At 44.0% G+C, this 17,461-nt stretch overlaps 1 protein-coding gene across 2 annotated transcripts in view; it reads left to right on the top strand.

Moving 5' to 3' along the window:
- The window catches only part of KIF20A (kinesin family member 20A), a 46,522-nt gene extending 30,500 nt beyond the window's left edge, over positions 1–16,022 (top strand). The window contains exons 10-19 of one of the 2 annotated variants that reach the window (XM_082256609.1): positions 2,976–3,116; positions 3,217–3,382; positions 3,464–3,628; positions 3,719–3,858; positions 3,936–4,038; positions 7,553–7,757; positions 7,968–8,059; positions 14,170–14,229; positions 14,907–15,044; positions 15,592–16,022. In XM_082256609.1, the coding sequence (XP_082112735.1) occupies positions 2,976–3,116; positions 3,217–3,382; positions 3,464–3,628; positions 3,719–3,858; positions 3,936–4,038; positions 7,553–7,757; positions 7,968–8,059; positions 14,170–14,229; positions 14,907–15,044; positions 15,592–15,903 (1,522 nt within the window). In that variant the 3' untranslated portion in view covers positions 15,904–16,022. The remainder of the gene's footprint in view (positions 1–2,975; positions 3,117–3,216; positions 3,383–3,463; positions 3,629–3,718; positions 3,859–3,935; positions 4,039–7,552; positions 7,758–7,967; positions 8,060–14,169; positions 14,230–14,906; positions 15,045–15,591) is intronic. The other variant, XM_082256610.1, reaches the window with a different exon arrangement.
- The last annotated feature ends 1,439 nt before the right edge of the window (positions 16,023–17,461 follow it).

The following is a 17,461-nucleotide window of genomic DNA, read 5'->3' as shown; positions in this document are numbered from 1 at the left end:
ACCGGTTGATCCAGGGGCTGCAGTTTGTCTGATGTCTTTCTGGATGCAGCTCCCTTAGTCTCTAGGCTATCCGTGACAGCAGTGGTCCTTCGGTGCAGGATATGGCTGAAATGCTGGTCTGCGGACCTGACTTCCAAGACTGCCTTATCTGATCTTCCCTTTGTGGGGGATTGCCTGTTTGGATTCTCCCTGGATGATATCATTAAGCAGGATCTCAAGACAAGGGATCCAAGTCTGTAAGGACCTCCTCCGGAGGTTTCAATAGGACCTGGTCTGGTAAGCCGAGAGCGGGTCCTTCCGGACCGGTGGACCTTCCTGATTCAAGACAGGTGGGTCCACGAGCTGATATGGTCTGGTTACTAGATCGAGTTTTGGGCTTATCCTCCCGAGAGGTTCTTTGCTTCCAACCTGTGTTTATCCCCAGACCGCCTGGGAGGGCTCTTCGGGGCGGTGTAAGACTTGCTACTACAAGGGGTGATTTTTTTTTCGATTCCAGAATCTGAACGTTTTCAAGGGTTTCTTCAAAGCGGTTTACAGTTCCCAGCAAGAAAGGCAAGGTACGTCCAATCCTGGACCTCCAAAGCTCTGAACCGCTTTGTGTGCGGGTACAGATATTCTGAACCGAGTCCATTCGTATGGTAGTGGCATCCCTACATCAAGAGGATCTCCTGGCCTCTATCAAGGACGCTTACCTTCATATTACGTTATATTACGATGTATTCTCAATTCATGGCAGGCCCGATGTTGGTATTGTTGCGCCAGCGGGGGATTGCGGTACTGGAGTACCTGGACGATCATCTTCTGCGAGCAGAGTCTCTGACTGAGTTTGGCTTTCCTCCACCGAGGTGCTGAGCAGCGTTTTGCCTCTGGTACCATCAAGGGCCAGGTTTCCTCCTTGGAGGTTTTCTTTCAACGTCCTTTGGCCATGCATTCTTTGATTCACACCTTTTATTCTGGGGGTTCGCCACTTGGCTCTTTCAGTTAGGTCTTTGTTGCCTCCGTGGGACCTCAGTTTGGTGCTGTTGGTTTTCCAGAAACTGCCTTTTGAAAATATTTTTGGGATTCCTCTGCTTACATTGTTCAGTAGCCTTGGTGGCTACTAATTCTGCACTTGGGCGTCGAAGCTGGCAGTGTTGTCTTGTCGTTGACCTTGCCTGGTGGTTCAGAGATAGTGGTGCTTTGCCCCTTTCAGTCGTTCTTTCCTAAGGTTGTTTTTGGTTTCCATCTACATGGAAATGGTGTTGCCTTCCCTGTGTCCCAAACCTAAATATCCTAAGGCGATTGCCTTGCATTCTCTGGATGTGGTCCGGGCGATCAGGGTGTACCTAGTGGCTACCAAGTAGTTTAGGAAATCCGACTCGCTATTTGTACTTGCGGGTGGACACCGAAAAGGGTTGGCCCCGACCATTTCCAGATTAATCAGACACATGGTGGTGCAGGCCGGTTCAATTAAGGGTCAGGTTCCTCCTTTCCCTGTTAAGGCGCATTTCTACTTGGGCACTTAGTGCCTCTTGTCATCATGCGTCAGTGATGCAGGTTTGCATGGCAGCCACCTGGTCGTCTGTGCAAACTTTCACAGAAATTTTAAAGGGGTTGTTTTGGCATCTGCAGATGTGCTTTTTGGCTGCAAGGTTTTGCAGCCCACGGTTTAAGAGGACCTGGTCCTCTTTGAGGGTGTATTGTTTTCAGGTGAGCTATAGTTGTTCCTGGTTGAGCTCCATCTTACCTGGTTGGCTAGGTTTCGCCTTTGGGTATTTTCCCTACTGTGTTTTTCCCCACCCTTCATGTGTCAAACTGCTTTGGGACATCTTTAATGGTCAAGAAGATTCTGGAGCTGTGTTCGTCAATGAACATAAGCGAAAAGGATTTTAAAGTAAGACAAAAATCAATTTTTTTTTGTTGGGAAATTACTTAGAACAAGATATTTTGTTTTAGCCGAGACCCTAGAGAATAAAATAACAATAGTTGAAATCTTTTTTTGTCACACTATATTTGCGCAGAGGTCATTCAGAAATTGTGATTCTCATTTTATCCAGAATTGTGCAGCTCTAATGTGAACTATTTATTTTGTAACTTTTATGTTAAAACAAATTACCTGTAGCTTTAGGGAGCTCCCTCTAAGCTTCATCAGGTGCTGCTAGAATGTACAGCGGGAAACAGGATTTCATCTCACTGCTGCATCAGGGTGGGGGGTCTATGATGGACACCAGTTCTGGTGCTTTGCCTCTGTTCCTCCACTCTGGTGTGCCGTTCACAAAGCACCGCTTCAAAGTAATCACTGTACTGTGCTTTTTTGAATACAGAACCTGCTGTACATTCCAGCCACACAAAGTGGCGCTTACTGAGAGCTTCTAAAGTAAGGGAAAAAAATAGTTAAAGCGGTACTTTACCTGTAAAAACTTGATAAAAAAAAAAAAAAAAAAATGTTCTTTAGCAAGGAACATACTTTTTACATTTACTTATGTCCTCAACCAAACTGTCAAATCATCAAAGAGCTGGTGTCATAACTTGTCACGTGTGCAGCAGCTTCCTTGGCTGTAAAAGATAGGGGGGCTTAATTCCGCTTAAAGCTGTCAGCTGATCGACCTATACATATTCAGCAGTGCCTTTAAAATGGAGAGCAACTGAACATATGCAGAGGCTGAGACACCTAACATGAATTACAATAAAATATTAAAGGTTCACAAAGTAAAAATACCATACCTGGCGTTGGTATTTAAAGTGAAGGTGTCTGTCTATGATAGTTTAACCTCTTGATTGCTTTACTGCTATTGTCACTGACCCTGAACAAGCAAGTGTGGCAGCATGGCCGTTCAAATGTATGCCATTTGAATTATTATGTTTTAAGCCATAGTTGACTTCTGTTTCTCCCCTGTAATAAGGCAATATTAAAACCTCGAGAAACACTCTTCCTTTGCATACAATATCTCTCTGTTTGTTTGTCTTTTGTAATGTAAGAATGTGTTCTCCTGCAGGCTGTCTTTCTGTGATTTGGCTGGATCTGAGCGATGCAAAGATCAAAGAAGCGGGGATCGGCTGAAGGAGGCCACAAATATCAATACATCTCTTCATACTTTGGGACGCTGTATCAGTGCCCTGAGACAAAATCAACAAAAGTAAGTGACTTTTGTACATAATGTGAACAATATTTGAGTCTTTCTGCACTATTGGTGTTTTGCCAGTAGAAGTACTCTCTTAAATTGTTCTTATCCTAAGGCTGCGACAGAATGTAGTTCCGTTCAGGGACAGCAAGTTGACTCGGGTCTTCCAAGCCTACTTCACTGGCCGAGGAAAATCCTGTATGATTGTGAACATCAATCAATGTGCTTCCACCTATGATGAAACCCTACATGCTATGAAATTCTCGGCAATAGCTAGCCAGGTAGGAGGGTGTTCTGTGTGTTGCCAGTTTGGCCTCTTTTTTTCTTTAATTGTTCTAAACTATTTATTTTTCTTACCCTAGCTTGTCCAAGCACCTCCTGTAAAAATGAACCTGCCCACTATTCAGTCTCTTCTCAAAGAGAGCAGTATTTTAGCCAATCGCAGCTACACAGATGATGAAGATGCTGCAGAGGCTTCTGATGAGGAAAGTGATACTCAAGCTGATATCACAATGTTTAATAGAGAGGTTTGTTGCAGATAGGCTTTTCTTTAAAGCAGTTGCTTAATTTAAAAAGAAAACAAATTGCTTACAGGCTTGTAAATTTCTGTCTGCTAGGAGCTGCTACAAGTAATTGAGAATATGAAGCAGCTTGTAATTAAAGAACGTCAAGAAAAATTGGCCATCGAGATGACGATTAGGAAAGAAGTCTGTAATGAGATGATGGAAATGATGCAGCAACAGAAATCTCAATTCAGGTACCTCCTATATATTGATTTTTAACACCTAACCAATATTGTACAGAAACTGTGCTAAGTTGATGTTTTTCCTAAAGTGAGACAATAGAAGATGAACGGGAGCTTTTGGAAGAGATGTATGAGGGAAGGCTAGAGAACCTAAAGGAATCACTCACAAACTATTACAAGCGAGAGCTTCAGGTAAATTCATTTTTTTTTTTCTTCTTCTTCTTCTTCTTCTAATGCTAGATTTGGTTAACTAATGTTTGGTTTATAGGACCTTTGTGCATCACACCAAAATACCATGCTTTTGCATACTTGAGTTTGCTTACGTTATGTCCTGGGATCTTTGCACATTGAACTATAATGCTGTGTCTCTTTTTAGTACTTGGGAGAGAATCATTGACGGTCGCAGTCTCTGATCTTCATATCAGTACGGTTATGCTGCCCCCTACAGGAGTAGGACACTAGGCAGAAAAATGTTCTGGCTACGCCTATGGACAGTCCCAGAGGGTACACCCTCTCTCTTCTGCTATAGGATGTCAGTTTTAATCTGCCTAGTCAGGACCTAGTTCCTTGCTGGGACCTCTGGTTCTGGCAATGTTTTTTTTCTAGATAGTGTTTTTTTTTTTTCCGGATTTATTCCTGTGATATCTACAAGCATCTATGCTGGATCTGGGTGATGGGCTGAATGTATAGTTCCAGTGGTCACCCCAGCTGGCCAACGAGCGCTCGCAGACCTTAGCTCCTCACAGGGTCAGCCGCAAAATAGTCCCACTGGACGGGGGCTGGCCCAGCGAGTTAACCACTTAAGCCCCGGAAGATTTTACCCCCTTCCTGACCAGGGCCTATTTTGCGATTCGGCACTGTGTGACTTTTAACAATTGCGCGGACATGCAACGCTGTACCCAAATGAAATTGATGTCCTTTTTTTTTTCCCCCCCACAAACGGAGGTTTCTTTTGGTGGTATTTGATCACCTGTGTGGTTTTTTTTTTTTTTTTTCCGGGACTGCGACATTGCGGCGGACAGATCGGACCCTTGACTGACATTTTTGACACTTTTGGGGGTACCAGTGACATTTACTACAGTAATCAGTGCTATACATATGCACTGTTACTGTAAAAATGACACTGGCAGGGAAGGGGTTAACTTTGAGAAGGAGGGGTTAAGTGTGTCCCTAGGGGCGTGCTTCTGTTATTGCATGTGGCGGTGTGTGTTGTAACTGCAGAGAAATACGATCCTGCATAGGACTGTATGATCTCTGCATTTACACAGGGGAGAATGACAGGTGGCTTTGTTTACATTAGCAGTTTGCCTTTCTCCCGCTGTACCGGACGATCACGAGTGAGCGGGTCCGTGAACGTGCCTCCAGCGGTGCGCGCTCGCCCCCTAGAGCCTCATAGGCTAGTGACGTAGTACTAGGCCGCTTTGCCTGTGAGGGGCTGGCTGCCGGCGTAAATAGTTGTGCGGCGGTCGGCAAGAGGTTAAACGTCTCGCCAGGTCGCTCGCATACGACCGGGTCTAGGCCCGAGTCGCAGCTATCCTATTTGGCCGATAGCCCCCCCACTTCGGCAGAGAGGGGTTCTGTCAGGAGATGGCGCCCGCCTGTTCCGGTATGGTGAGTAAATGTCCCCCTCTCTTCCCCTGGGGGATTTTTGGATTTTGGGGTAAATACGGGCCCCTCCCTGGGACGGTTGGACCCTCACAATCCCGGGTTCCCCTCTGTCCTGTCACGCACCCCACATCTACCTTACCCCTCCTCCTCACCACTAGGGATATTGAGACGTTGGTGACTGCTCCTGGGGGCAGGGTACGAGCTTCAGGCGTGGAGGGGGGGGGGGGGCACGCCGCCATACGAACCATAGGGGGGGAGGTGTTCTACCTGTTGGCCCAACTTCCAATCGATCCCATTCAGGAGGCTGGGGGGTCCCCCCGAGGTTCCTCAGTAGCTCCGCAGGCCGCCATTTTCTTGTAGCCCTTGTGCTTGCTGTATGAAGCTGCGGCTCTTGGTACACCTGGAGCCATTTCTCTATCGTCCATCGACAGATGCAGCCTCATCTCCATGAGCGGAGTGGGTTTATGCTCTTCCCATCAGGAGTAGTCTAGGCTGGAATTTGAATACACATGCCCAGGGGGCTGTCCCTTCAGGCATAAACCCCCACACTGCACAACCCAGCACATCAGTTTTGTTATCTGCCTAGAGAAGGAGTTTTTTTTTTTTTTTATTTTTATTCTTTTCAGAAATTTTTTTTTTATTTCTTTACTCGCTAGCTAGTGTTCAGGAAAGAAATTCCTGGTGATCTACAAGCAACGATGCCGGCCGGGGCTTCATACTGGATAATCTAGGGGGGGGGGGGGGGGGTTGTGTGACATGGTACCTTGAGCTTGCTGTTTCCTGTTGTGGTTCCTGAGGCCTTCATGTCAGTCCCTAGCCGCATGGTGCGCTGTGGGCGCCGCCATCTAAAATGTGGGCAATGGAATTTTTTCCCTATAGACTTGTATGGGGCAGCCATTTTCCCTGTAGCTTCCTATTGTTTTGTATGGGCATCCATCTTTGTGTAACCCTGGTGCTATACTTGGCAGTGTATCCCTACCAGTTGACATCACTTCCTGTGTGGTCATTTCCTGCTGCTGAGCCGAGGTCACTTCCTGCTTCACTCCATTCTGTGGAAGATTCAGGAGGCTGTGTCTGAGGTGGTAAAGTATTAAGGGTCCCTGCGGGCATATCCTTTCACTTTCTGCTATGAGTTTGGTTTAAAGGGGCTCTTTGCAGCCCGCTGCGATTGGTGGTGGATACCGCGATCTGCATTCTTAAAGCTACAGTAGTCTGTTTTTTTGCAATTTGCACTATGGAGTCCCAAACTGGAATTTCACTCTCAGACTCACTCTGTGCGACTCCTGGACATTCCGTATCGCAGCTGCTGGCCGCAATTTCAGCTTCCCTGGAAAGCCTTGCGACTAAAGTTGATTTAGTCATGAAAAGGGTTGATGGCTGTAAACGGCCGCTGCCTTCTCCATCTGTGGAGATGTCCCCTGATTCAGAGGTTGATGTGGTTGCCTCGGATGCTCCCCTTCCTGAGGGGTTGCTGCGCTCCTAGTCAGATGGTGAATAGGCAAACAAAAAATTGTCCTGGCGCTAATCCCTTGGATATGTTCCTGCCGGATCGTGGTACCAATTGGCTGTGGAAGAAGGGGTAGAACCAATGTATACTGTGACACCTAGGCTGCCAAATCCTTAATACAGAATGAACTGCAGACTCTGAAAATATGTAAGAAAGAGGGATGGAGCACTACGGTGTAGAAATAGGCCAAGTATCTTAAAACAAAACGCTGGCAATTGGTATCAAGAAATGTCATTGAATAAATCCTTAGCAGTGAATGCCGTGCCTGCACCGGAAGTGACGAGCGGGGCCGGTGCAGGCGCATTGAATCCTGGGAGCGATGACGTTCAGCTCCCAGGAATCATCGCAAACCGGAAGTGATGGCGCGGGCGCAGAGGGAGGAAGTGGAAGGAAGGTGAGTAGATTTTCTTCTATAATAAGGTAAGTGACCAAAAAAAAAAAAATCGCCAGTATCCATTTCTTTTTCAGGTTCCCCTTAGCAAGCGGATGGCCCAAAATCGATTATCAATTTTTGAGGCCGGAACTCCGCTTTAATTTCAGATATTTTACATGTGAATGGTTGGAATTCACATATTTTGTCTTTGACTCTAGGAACGAGATGAGCAAATTGAGGATCTGCAAGCTGCTCTGGAGGAAGCTAAAGATGTTCCTGATGCATTAAACACTACAAGTACCAAAAAGGACGGTGTTCCTCTGCGCAGATCCAAGCGGCTGGCATCATCTGATATATCAGAAGTAAATAAACTTAAACTGGATATTGCAGATCTGAATGCAACCCTAAAGTCTAAGAATGAAGGTGAGCACTTGTGTGTGTTCTTAGGCATGATAATTTGTGGAGTTTGTAGTATCAGTTTTAACAAAACCTTTTGCATCCCAATAATAATTCTGCCTATTGGGAGCACATTTAACATACTGGGAATTTTCCTACCTTTTGTAGAAAAATAATGCATTGTAATATATTGGATTTTTTTTTTTTAATCAAAAATGTAATATGGTTGTAACCTAGAAATTGAAAGACTTAAGATGATACGTGAGCCGCCTTCATCTGCAAGGACATTCACTGCTGATGTAGATCGAAAGATTCAAGAAGGGCAAAAGGTAAGCCAAAACATTCTTGTTTTTATCATAACTGTACCAGTTTTGAGTTTCATCTTACAGAAATCTTAGAGCAATCCAGTTCGACTTAAGGAGTGCCATTATTGATCCTTTTTGATTGCAAAGGTTTCATCTATTTAGTAATAGGATAGTTTATAATGTGATTGTGACCAGTTTTCTCTTCTGCCCTTGGTATTTTCACATTATGAACATAGTGTTTTGCATTGCAGTTGTAAAGTTAATGAGTTTTCCAAATTGTATGATACAGGGCACTTCTTAACCATGACTACTTGGGTTGCGCTAACACGTTTTAAGAATCGGATCACCTTTTTTAAAAAAATAAAATAAATGCACATCTTTTTGCAGGTAAAATGTGCATTTAATATTTTTTTAATTGGGAGCCTGAAAAGCGTAGCACCCATGATCAGCAGATTGTGGGTGAAATGCAGGGCTCTTGCAGACTATGTGTAAGCTGTTTGGCCGTACCGCATACGGCCAATGACACTAACAGGTAGCATCGATGAACTACCACAGTGCTCAACAGCGCCGTGGCAGTTCATTGAGAACTATAAGCTGACTGCTGCAAAGGCTACCGGACCTTGTAGTTTTCCATTCACAGAACTGTGAATGAATGATGTGGATGGGCGGAGCCCCACACAGCCACGTTCTTTGCAGATTGTGAAAAAGTGTGTGTGGGGGGGGTGGGGGGGGGGGTAGAAGATACCACTCCCTGTCACAATGGTGTATTGGGGGTTGCAGGGGCCGGTGGATATGTTACACCCTATATATAGAATATGTTAACACGTTCCAAAAGGTGAACTTATCCTTTTTGTGGTGACCGGAAATTGGCCACAAATAGGCTGAAATCCCTGCCCAAGTGTAACCCTCCCAGCTCAGCTAAACCTCAGTTTTTAGATGGCACTCTTAGGTGATGCCTGTGCGAACAGATTTCTTTCTGAAGATCTCCTTTCTTGGGCTTTAGTCTCATGCTGTGGGCCTATTCCTGGCACTCCTGATGGGATAGTGGAGGGCTTCATCCGGAAGAGTCACTACGCCCAATAGCGGAGGGCATCATCCCGTACAGTCACTATGCCCAATAGGCCAAAAGGACTGTACCCGGGCCCCTTGTACAAGTGCAGGAATGACTTATAATGAACTGTACCCTGGAGATCCTGCAAGAAGCCATCTCTAGGGTATTGTTGTACCAAATGGCCTAGCAGACTGAATATTCTATGGGTCTGTTATCCCTGCAGCAGCTTGGACTGATGAGTATCTCTGTACTAGTGGAGCAAGTGGAACCATCTCCATATAGTGTATTGGTTGCTACACTACAGTTTTTTGAGCAGTATGCAATAGCATATTTTTAAGGTAGTCTGGCACTACGTGTGATATTTTCACCTTGTGTCTCTTAACGGTTCCCTACACACAACATTCACATTCTGAATCCCTGCCTTTTTATCTGGTATTTCCACTATTACAGGGGGGAAAAAAAATAATTTGTTTCATTTGTCTAGAGATTTTATGCTGCTATTTCTGGTTTTACCAAACTATATAATATCCTGCGAGCTTCTTGTTTCCCTGAATGAATAAGCGAAGTCGCTGACAATGGTCACAATCCCACAGCTGTACTGAATCGACTCAATTTATAATATATTGCCATTCTACTAGTACGCAAACAACCTCTATAATCAAACCTATATATATATAAATCAAATGTATGTTGATTTATAAACAAAGTGTCCAAAGTGCTCAGGTACTTAAACACAAATATGTGCAAAATTGCAGAAATTTATATATAGCAAACAAGTGTCCAAAATCAAATACTGTGCAAATGATATAGTTGTATATATTGCAATCACCACACAAACGTATACATCAGATGAACATGCAAGTGAAATAAACATATAGAAATTTTTAAGTGATGATCCATAAACAATGTTGGTGCAACTTTTTTCCGTGCATACAACTTGTAAATAAACTCCAAGTGACCCCCCCAGGAGCAATCTCACCTGGGGTGGTGCGACCACCACAATTCAGTAGGGTCAAAAAATGCTTTATAGCCTGCTATTGGCTGCATCGCTCCTCCGATCTACTCTGTAATCTCCTCCAGTAGGGGTTATGACATCCAGATATCATTTGTGTGTGTGTGTGTGTGTGTGTGTGTGTGTGTTAAAAAAAAAAAAAAAAAGTAGGGTGTAACTGTGCTACGGAATGGGTGGGATGTGACACTAATACTTGAACATAAATGGAACAGGTGGTTGTGCTGCCTCCAACTTACCACTAGGGTAAAAGGTAATTGGAGTTTGAGGATTTGTTGGTCTGGGGCGCTACCACCTTGCACGAACCAAATTGTGCAAAAAGTATATAGATTATAATAATCTTAAATAATATTAAAAGTGCACTGTGCTCAGAAGGTTTGGTTTTTTTTAGGCAAAGATGTGCAAAAAATATAACAAAGTGCCCAGTGCTATTGAAATGATCTGTATTCTATTTAGTTGAAGCCGAAATTAATTAAAGTTCACTTGTGCTATGTAAACCAACCGGCTGGTGCTACTTACATAAGTGCCAAAGTGCTATAAATAAGTGAATAAAAAGTTGTTGCTATAAATACATTTATTGTGAAATCCCCATGTTGGGGGTGAAACTTATAATCGTGATCAAAGAAAAAGTAATACAATTCCAATCTATGTGTGAGTGGTGCCAGTCGGCGTGTGCTAGGAGTGCAAGCAGTGGCGTATTTAGGTTTTGTGCTGCCCTAGGCCTAACTAAACTTGTGCACCCCCTAATTTAAATATGACCCACCCCTTCCTGTTTATGACACGCCCTGTCATCTGTAAACCACAGACCACAACCAGTCTATTAGTGCAGCCTCATCAGTTCCCATAAGTTCAGCCTCCTCAGTGCCCATCGGTGCAGCATATCAATGCTGCCTTATCAGTGAAGCCTCGTTAGTGCAGTTTATCAGTACCCACCATTGCCGCCTCATCAGTGGACATTAAAGCAGCCTATTAGCACCCATCAGTGCAGCATATGAGCACCAATCAGTGCCTGGGGGCGGAGGAGGGTAGGCGGAGCATTTGGCTGCAGTGCCACACTTATCAGCATTGGCGGCCGTCAGGCCAGTTGTATTAAGTGTGGTCGGCGGTCTGTCTGAATGTCCTCACCGGCCGGTATTATCATACTGGTAGGTAGCAGTGTGACCGCTTTATGGGGGTACCAGACTGATTTGCCTCCTGGACCCTGCCCTCCAGCCCAATTCACCACATAAGACTGGCACTATACAAAAAGTGAAGCGTAAACCGGCGGGGACCCTTTTCGTGCCGCGAGGAGACTGTTTTTTTTTTCGTGAAGGGTGCAGCTTTTTGCTGCCCCCCCCCCCCCCCCTGCAAAGTGCCGCCCTAGGCCTGGGCCTTGTTGGCCTAGGCCAAGATACAGCACTGAGTGCAAGTGCTTGTACCCATGGTAAAAGCACTTACCAGACTGCTTCCCTTGTTCCAAAAGGGCTCGGCTGTTACTTCTCCCACTGTATCACTTTGCCTATTTGTTTCTGCTGCGCCTATGGGGCTCCTGTATTAGGCTCGTTTGTTCGCAGTTTGCTCAGTGATAATCATCTAGGGAGTCAGTATACAAAAAGCAGAGAGGCTTCCATGACGTAGTACAACTGTATATCGGGGGAAAGTTAGTATAAACTCACTGTTAAGGAAGTTCACGATCAGCTCATCGGGTGTTCCCAGGTGTTCGGCCGTCCAGTGCTTCCGCGTTCCACGGACCGAAACCACCTAACCGGAAGTGACGAATGACGCTGTGTTGCTGCTGGCTGTTGTGTTGTGCTGGTAATCAGAACATTGGGGGGTGCCACTATAGGCACCAGGGATGGCAATCAGGGAGCTGGCCAGTGGTGCCCTCCCTATCAGTGCTGCCCACCATTGCCATCTGCCCACCATTGCCATCTATCAGTGCTGCCTATCAGTGCCCACCATTGCCGCCTATCAGTGCTGCATATCGGTGCCCATTAGTGCTGCATATCAGTGCCACCCCCTCAGTGCCTGTCAGTGTGGCCTCATTAGTGCAGAAAAAAACGCATCTATTTTATAACCTAAACAAAAAAAATTTTCCAACCTTTTCAGTCTTTTTTTTAATTTGTTTACCAAAAAAGAAAAAAACTTGCGGTGATAAAATACCACCAAAAGAAAGCTCTATTTGTGGGGGGGAAAAAATGACAAATTTGGTTTAGGTACAGTGTTGCATGACCGCGCAATTGTCATTCAAAATGCAACAGCACTAAAAGCTGAAAATTGGCCTGGGCATGAAGGGGGTGTAACTGCTGGTATCAGGACAAAATCCCACCGGAAAACATCCCCCTGGACTTAGGGTTAGAGGGGGGATATTGTCCTAGAATCGTAACTGCTGTATGGAAGTGGTTAAAAAAAAAGTTTAGTTTTTTTTTTTATTGTTGCGCAAATACCGTGTGCCAAAAGAAATTGCAACACCCGCCATTTTTTTTTCTATCATGCCTCTGAGATGTATGTATGTATGTATATGTGTATGTATGTTTTGGGGGTTCTAATAATTTTCTAGCAAAAAAAAAAAATTTTTGCATGTAGGAGTGAAGTGTCAGAATTGGCTCGAATGTCAAGTTGTTAACCACTTGCCGACCGCCGCAGTTAATATTAACTGCGGCGGTCAGCTCCTCAAAGGCAAAGTGACGTAGTACTACGTCGCTTGCCTGTGAGGCTCTAGGGAGTGAGCGCTCGCCGCTGGAGGCGCGCTCCCGCTCGCTCTCGGACGTGTGACCGGCGGACCCGATGTCCGCCGGTCACTCGCGATCGTTGGTTACACCGGGAGAAAGGCAGGCGGCTAATATAAGCGCAGCCGCCTGTCATTCTCCCCTCTGTAACAGCACAGATCATACGGTCCTGCTATGTAGGACTGTAGATCTCTGCTGTTACACACACACAGCCACATCCAATCAGTTAGAATCACGCCCCTAGGGACACACTTAACCCCTCCCTCTCCAATAAAGTTAACCCCTTCCCTGCCAGTGTCATTTTTACAGTAACAGTGCATATCTATAGCACTGATTACTGTAGTAATGACACTGGTATCCCCAAAAGTGTCAATGTCAGTCAAGGGTCCGATCTGTCTGCCGCAATGTCGCATTACCGCAAAAAGATCGCAGATCGCCGCCATTACTCGTTAAAAATAAATAAATAAAAATGACAAAAATCTTTCCATTAGTTAGTAAATGCAATAACTTTTGCGCAAACCAATAAGATTTGCCAGCAATCTTCTGGGACCTCTGACATGTCCCAGAAGATTGCAGGGAGGGGGAGAGGAGAACTTCCGTTCAGGGCGGCGCTCCGAGCGGAAGTGGGAGCGGGTACCTGTCAAAACTAGGTACCCGCTTCCTCCCCAAAAAAATTACATGCCAACCAAATGTGGCATGTCAGGGGGCTAGAATACCTAAAGCGGAAGTTCCATTTTTGGGTGGAACTCCGCTTTAAACTACCTTATGCCGTCCACATTTTTAGAGCAACGAAGTGCATACCTCTATACAGCAGTCACTAAGAGCCCCTTGACATTAATATGCATTAAATTACTATGCTTTAAGGTGAGCCGATTCATTTTAGGCAGGGGACTTTAATGCATGAAAAATCAGACTTGCACATGGACTTCTGCATTTGGGTGCCATTGAAAATGAATAGTTCTTCAATGCATTGTAGTATTGTGAAAAACCATTAACACAGTACTTTAGCACAATGTAAATATCTGAATTCTACAGTGTAGTTACAGTGCTAAGTAAATCCTGCAGTTGATATCTAGCCAAAACCAAAGTATTGACTTTGGATGAGATGGCTCTTCAAATGGGGAAAAAAAAATAAAATGTGTGCATAAATAAATAGTGTTGCATGTGGCCGTTGTATCCTATATTGGCTTTGCAAATGTTACACCCAATTGCATGTGAGCTAGTATGATTGTGCAGAAAATCAGTTATTTGCATGGTTCTTTATTTAGCAGTGTTGTGCTGACCTCAGAGAAGACGGTTGGCAGTGTATTCAGTGTGAAATGGTCTTTCTATGCTGTAAATTTTCCTTTTTATTTTGCTCTTCCAGAAATATTTTCTGGGCTCTCATCACACGTGCACAGATTTTCAGCACACAAGAGCTCTTTGGGTAACCATCTTATATCTCTTTTCACACTTCCATCACCCAAAGGTTCTGGGGAGCAGATGTGATCCCATTGCTTTGCAGACCTTTATCTGTCCTTGCTTTGCTTGCATTAAATTGGTGTTTGCAGGGTCCCTTGTCTTCTGACTGATGATGCAGGATGAGATAGATATTATTTAAAGATGTGAATCCTAGCTTACATTTCTCTCAAAATGTTTTTAAAATTTTATGTTGGTTTAATTAAACCTAAAACTGTCACTGGGCCTAATTTATTAAAAAAAGTGGAGAGAGACTCTGTATAAATAACTAACTACTAATCAGACATTAATAAAAATGCTTTTCTAATGAAGGTTAAACTATGAAAGTCAGCTAACTGCTATGGACAACACATTTTTAACATTTTTAATAAATCCTGCCCACTGACTTCTAGTTTAGAATACAAGGGACTCTGACTAATGATAAGAAGTCAACATAACAGATTTTGACTGAGTTTTTTCTGGACCGCATGCTCCCCAGAATTTTTCATTTTGCAGTCCTGCTTTTTTGCACGGACACCCGCCTGCTTTCTTTTTTCAATAGTGGCTAAGAATCTTTAGGGTAGATCTGAGGGTGGTGGCTTTCAGCAGGTATTTAGAGTGATCTTTTACCATAATTTTTTTTTTTTTTTTTTTTTGTTTCCTTAGAATGTCAGATTATTACGCACCGAGATACAGAAATTTGGAGACTCTCTGCAGCAGATGCATAGGGCGTGCTGCCACTCTACTGGTGCAGAAAAACTAAGACAAGCTCTGGGAACATGCGATGATATCTTGTCTAAACAGGTTGGTTTCTCCATGTCACTGCATTTCTTTTTTAGATCTACCACATTCACATTTTTAACAATGCTTTGGATCTAAGGCCTTTATAGTGGTGGAAGCCTGTTTTTATCCATCTTGCTCATTTACTATGAAGCTTTTTTATGGTAACCTCCACCCTCTTTACATATGAGATAGTACCACGTGGTGCTGGATTCGCTGATGTTATGGAAACCCTGTTTGGTTTTTGCACTATCACCAGTCTGTCTTTGTGGACAGAATGACACCGTTGTACTCAGTAACCCATAAAATGTGACCTATCACAACCTGTATACCCAACCTAAATGCAGCTTTTTTTTTTCTTAATCATCACCAAGTATTGGTTAAGGCTTTTCCCAAAGACCGTTTCAGGATGACTCCAAGGAGTTACTGTGTAGGAAAGGTCTTTGCTAAGATTGTGATTTTTGGAATGGTCAGTCATCTATAGGATTGTTTTTCTCCCTTTTTTAATTTGCTGGTCAGCTTGCCTCTCTCCTGTCTAAGTGACATTATCAAATATTTTTCCCCTTCCTAGGAGAAGACACTAGCAGAACTACAAAACAACATGGCCCTGGTAAAGATGGATCTTCGAAAAAAGACAGCTTGCATTGCAGAACAGTACCAGACTGTACAACGATTACAAGGGACACCTTCTGGCTTCAAACGCTTTTGTAATAATGAAAATGTGCAACCTGCTCAGTCATCAGAGAAAAAGCCTTTCCTGCGCAACCTGCTTGCCAGGACTCCTGGACAGAAAGCTCTTATGGAGAACAGCCCTTACAGCCGCGTCTTGAGAGCACGCCGTTCCCCTGTACTAAAGACTGTTGCATTCGGTACCAAATATTGACTATAAGCTGCTTCACAGTGAATGGACTCCTAACAACACTCTGCTGTGGCTAATGGTGGCAGTAACTGTACAGTGCCTATCTTTATATAGTCTATATATCCTTTTTACGTCCTATCTTACCAAAGTATTTATGTAAATAGTTTCTTGTTTTAAAAGGAATTTCATTGGCAATTGCCGTTTTTATAAAAAAAAAGTGATAACCTGCATTGTTGATGAAGAGGGGTGCGGAGTTGTTTTTATAAGGTCTACAGGTTTTATGTTTTGTTTTGGAGCGGTTCTGACTTTTCACATGTGCAATATTCATCATGTATGTTAGTTGCTAGCAATAAACCACTTTGTACAGCTGCTTTGGTTTGTATGGTCTACAGCTGCTTCTTTATTTTTGATCTGCACTGATTGACTTTTGTAAACATTATCTGTTATAGTAATGTCCCATAAAGGTTAAATGCAAAATCTCAAACCAAATCGCAAACCAAAAGTTGTGGTTTGCCACATTCTGAGGCTTCATTCACATGGGCGTAACTACCCAAAAGGGCATTCTTCACCTGCAAAGGATTCACATGTGATCCAGGATAGTGTTCCAACTCATACATCAAACCCACATAGATTTACATTCCAGGAAGCACTTGTAGATCCATGCAGTTGTCTGCCTGTCATTGATTTCAACAGGCTGCGCAGAACACCTGGGCATCCTGTGACGGTGAAGAACACCCTTTGACTGTACGGATTGGTGCGCCTGTGTGAATGAGGCCTAAACCTCCTTATTTGTCAGAGACCACTCATCACATCAAAGTAGAGGGATAGGATCAAGTTTAATCTTTTAAAGCTGAATTCCAGGCATAGATATTTTTGCATAGTTACATTTTTCCAAGGCTCCAAGCTGGAAAAATGTAAGTATACTGTATATATTTTGTACCTGGCTGATCCATGTGGAAGCAGAGAATTCCTGTAGTATCCACCACCACTATAGTGATCCTTGCTTTTACAAATGCCATGCCAAGTGGCTGTCCTGCTGCATTGTAACTAATGGGGGTTGCACACTTGGCATGGGCACCGTTCAGGGAATGCTTTGTATGTTCACAATGAATGCAAAGCATTCTGGGATGAGGTGGGGCATTGTCCAATCAAAGAATGCCTTGTACACCCCCCATTTCTGTGTAACGCTCCTATGCAGCAGGGTAGCTGCTTGGCGCAGGATACAGAAGGCAGCGAGAATCACTGTAGAGCTGGCGGCTCCTACTATTATGCTCCACTTACACATGGATTAACCGGGTACGGAATATGTAGGCTTACATTGGTCCCAAGGTGGACCAATGTAACTTTAAAAAAATATATCTTTACTTGGAATTCAACTTCAAAGCGGGACTAAACTATAAGGCTGAAAACTGGTAGGCGGTAAGAAATTTTTGGAAGAGAAAAGCAGACTTCTGTGCCAAAAAATCTTCCTTTTTTCACCCTAGCAATTTGTTTCCTAGTCGCACAGTACAGAACATAGGCTCTTTAAATCATTTAACCCATCCCACGAGCCTTTGTTGTTTTTGCTAAACAATACAACCCA

This window comes from Pelophylax lessonae (assembly GCF_965119305.1).
Source record: "Pelophylax lessonae genome assembly, chromosome: 4".
Classification (NCBI taxonomy): Eukaryota; Metazoa; Chordata; class Amphibia; order Anura; family Ranidae; genus Pelophylax; species Pelophylax lessonae.
Note: the sequence above shows the minus strand (reverse complement) of the source record. Positions and strands in the feature narration are given on the sequence as shown.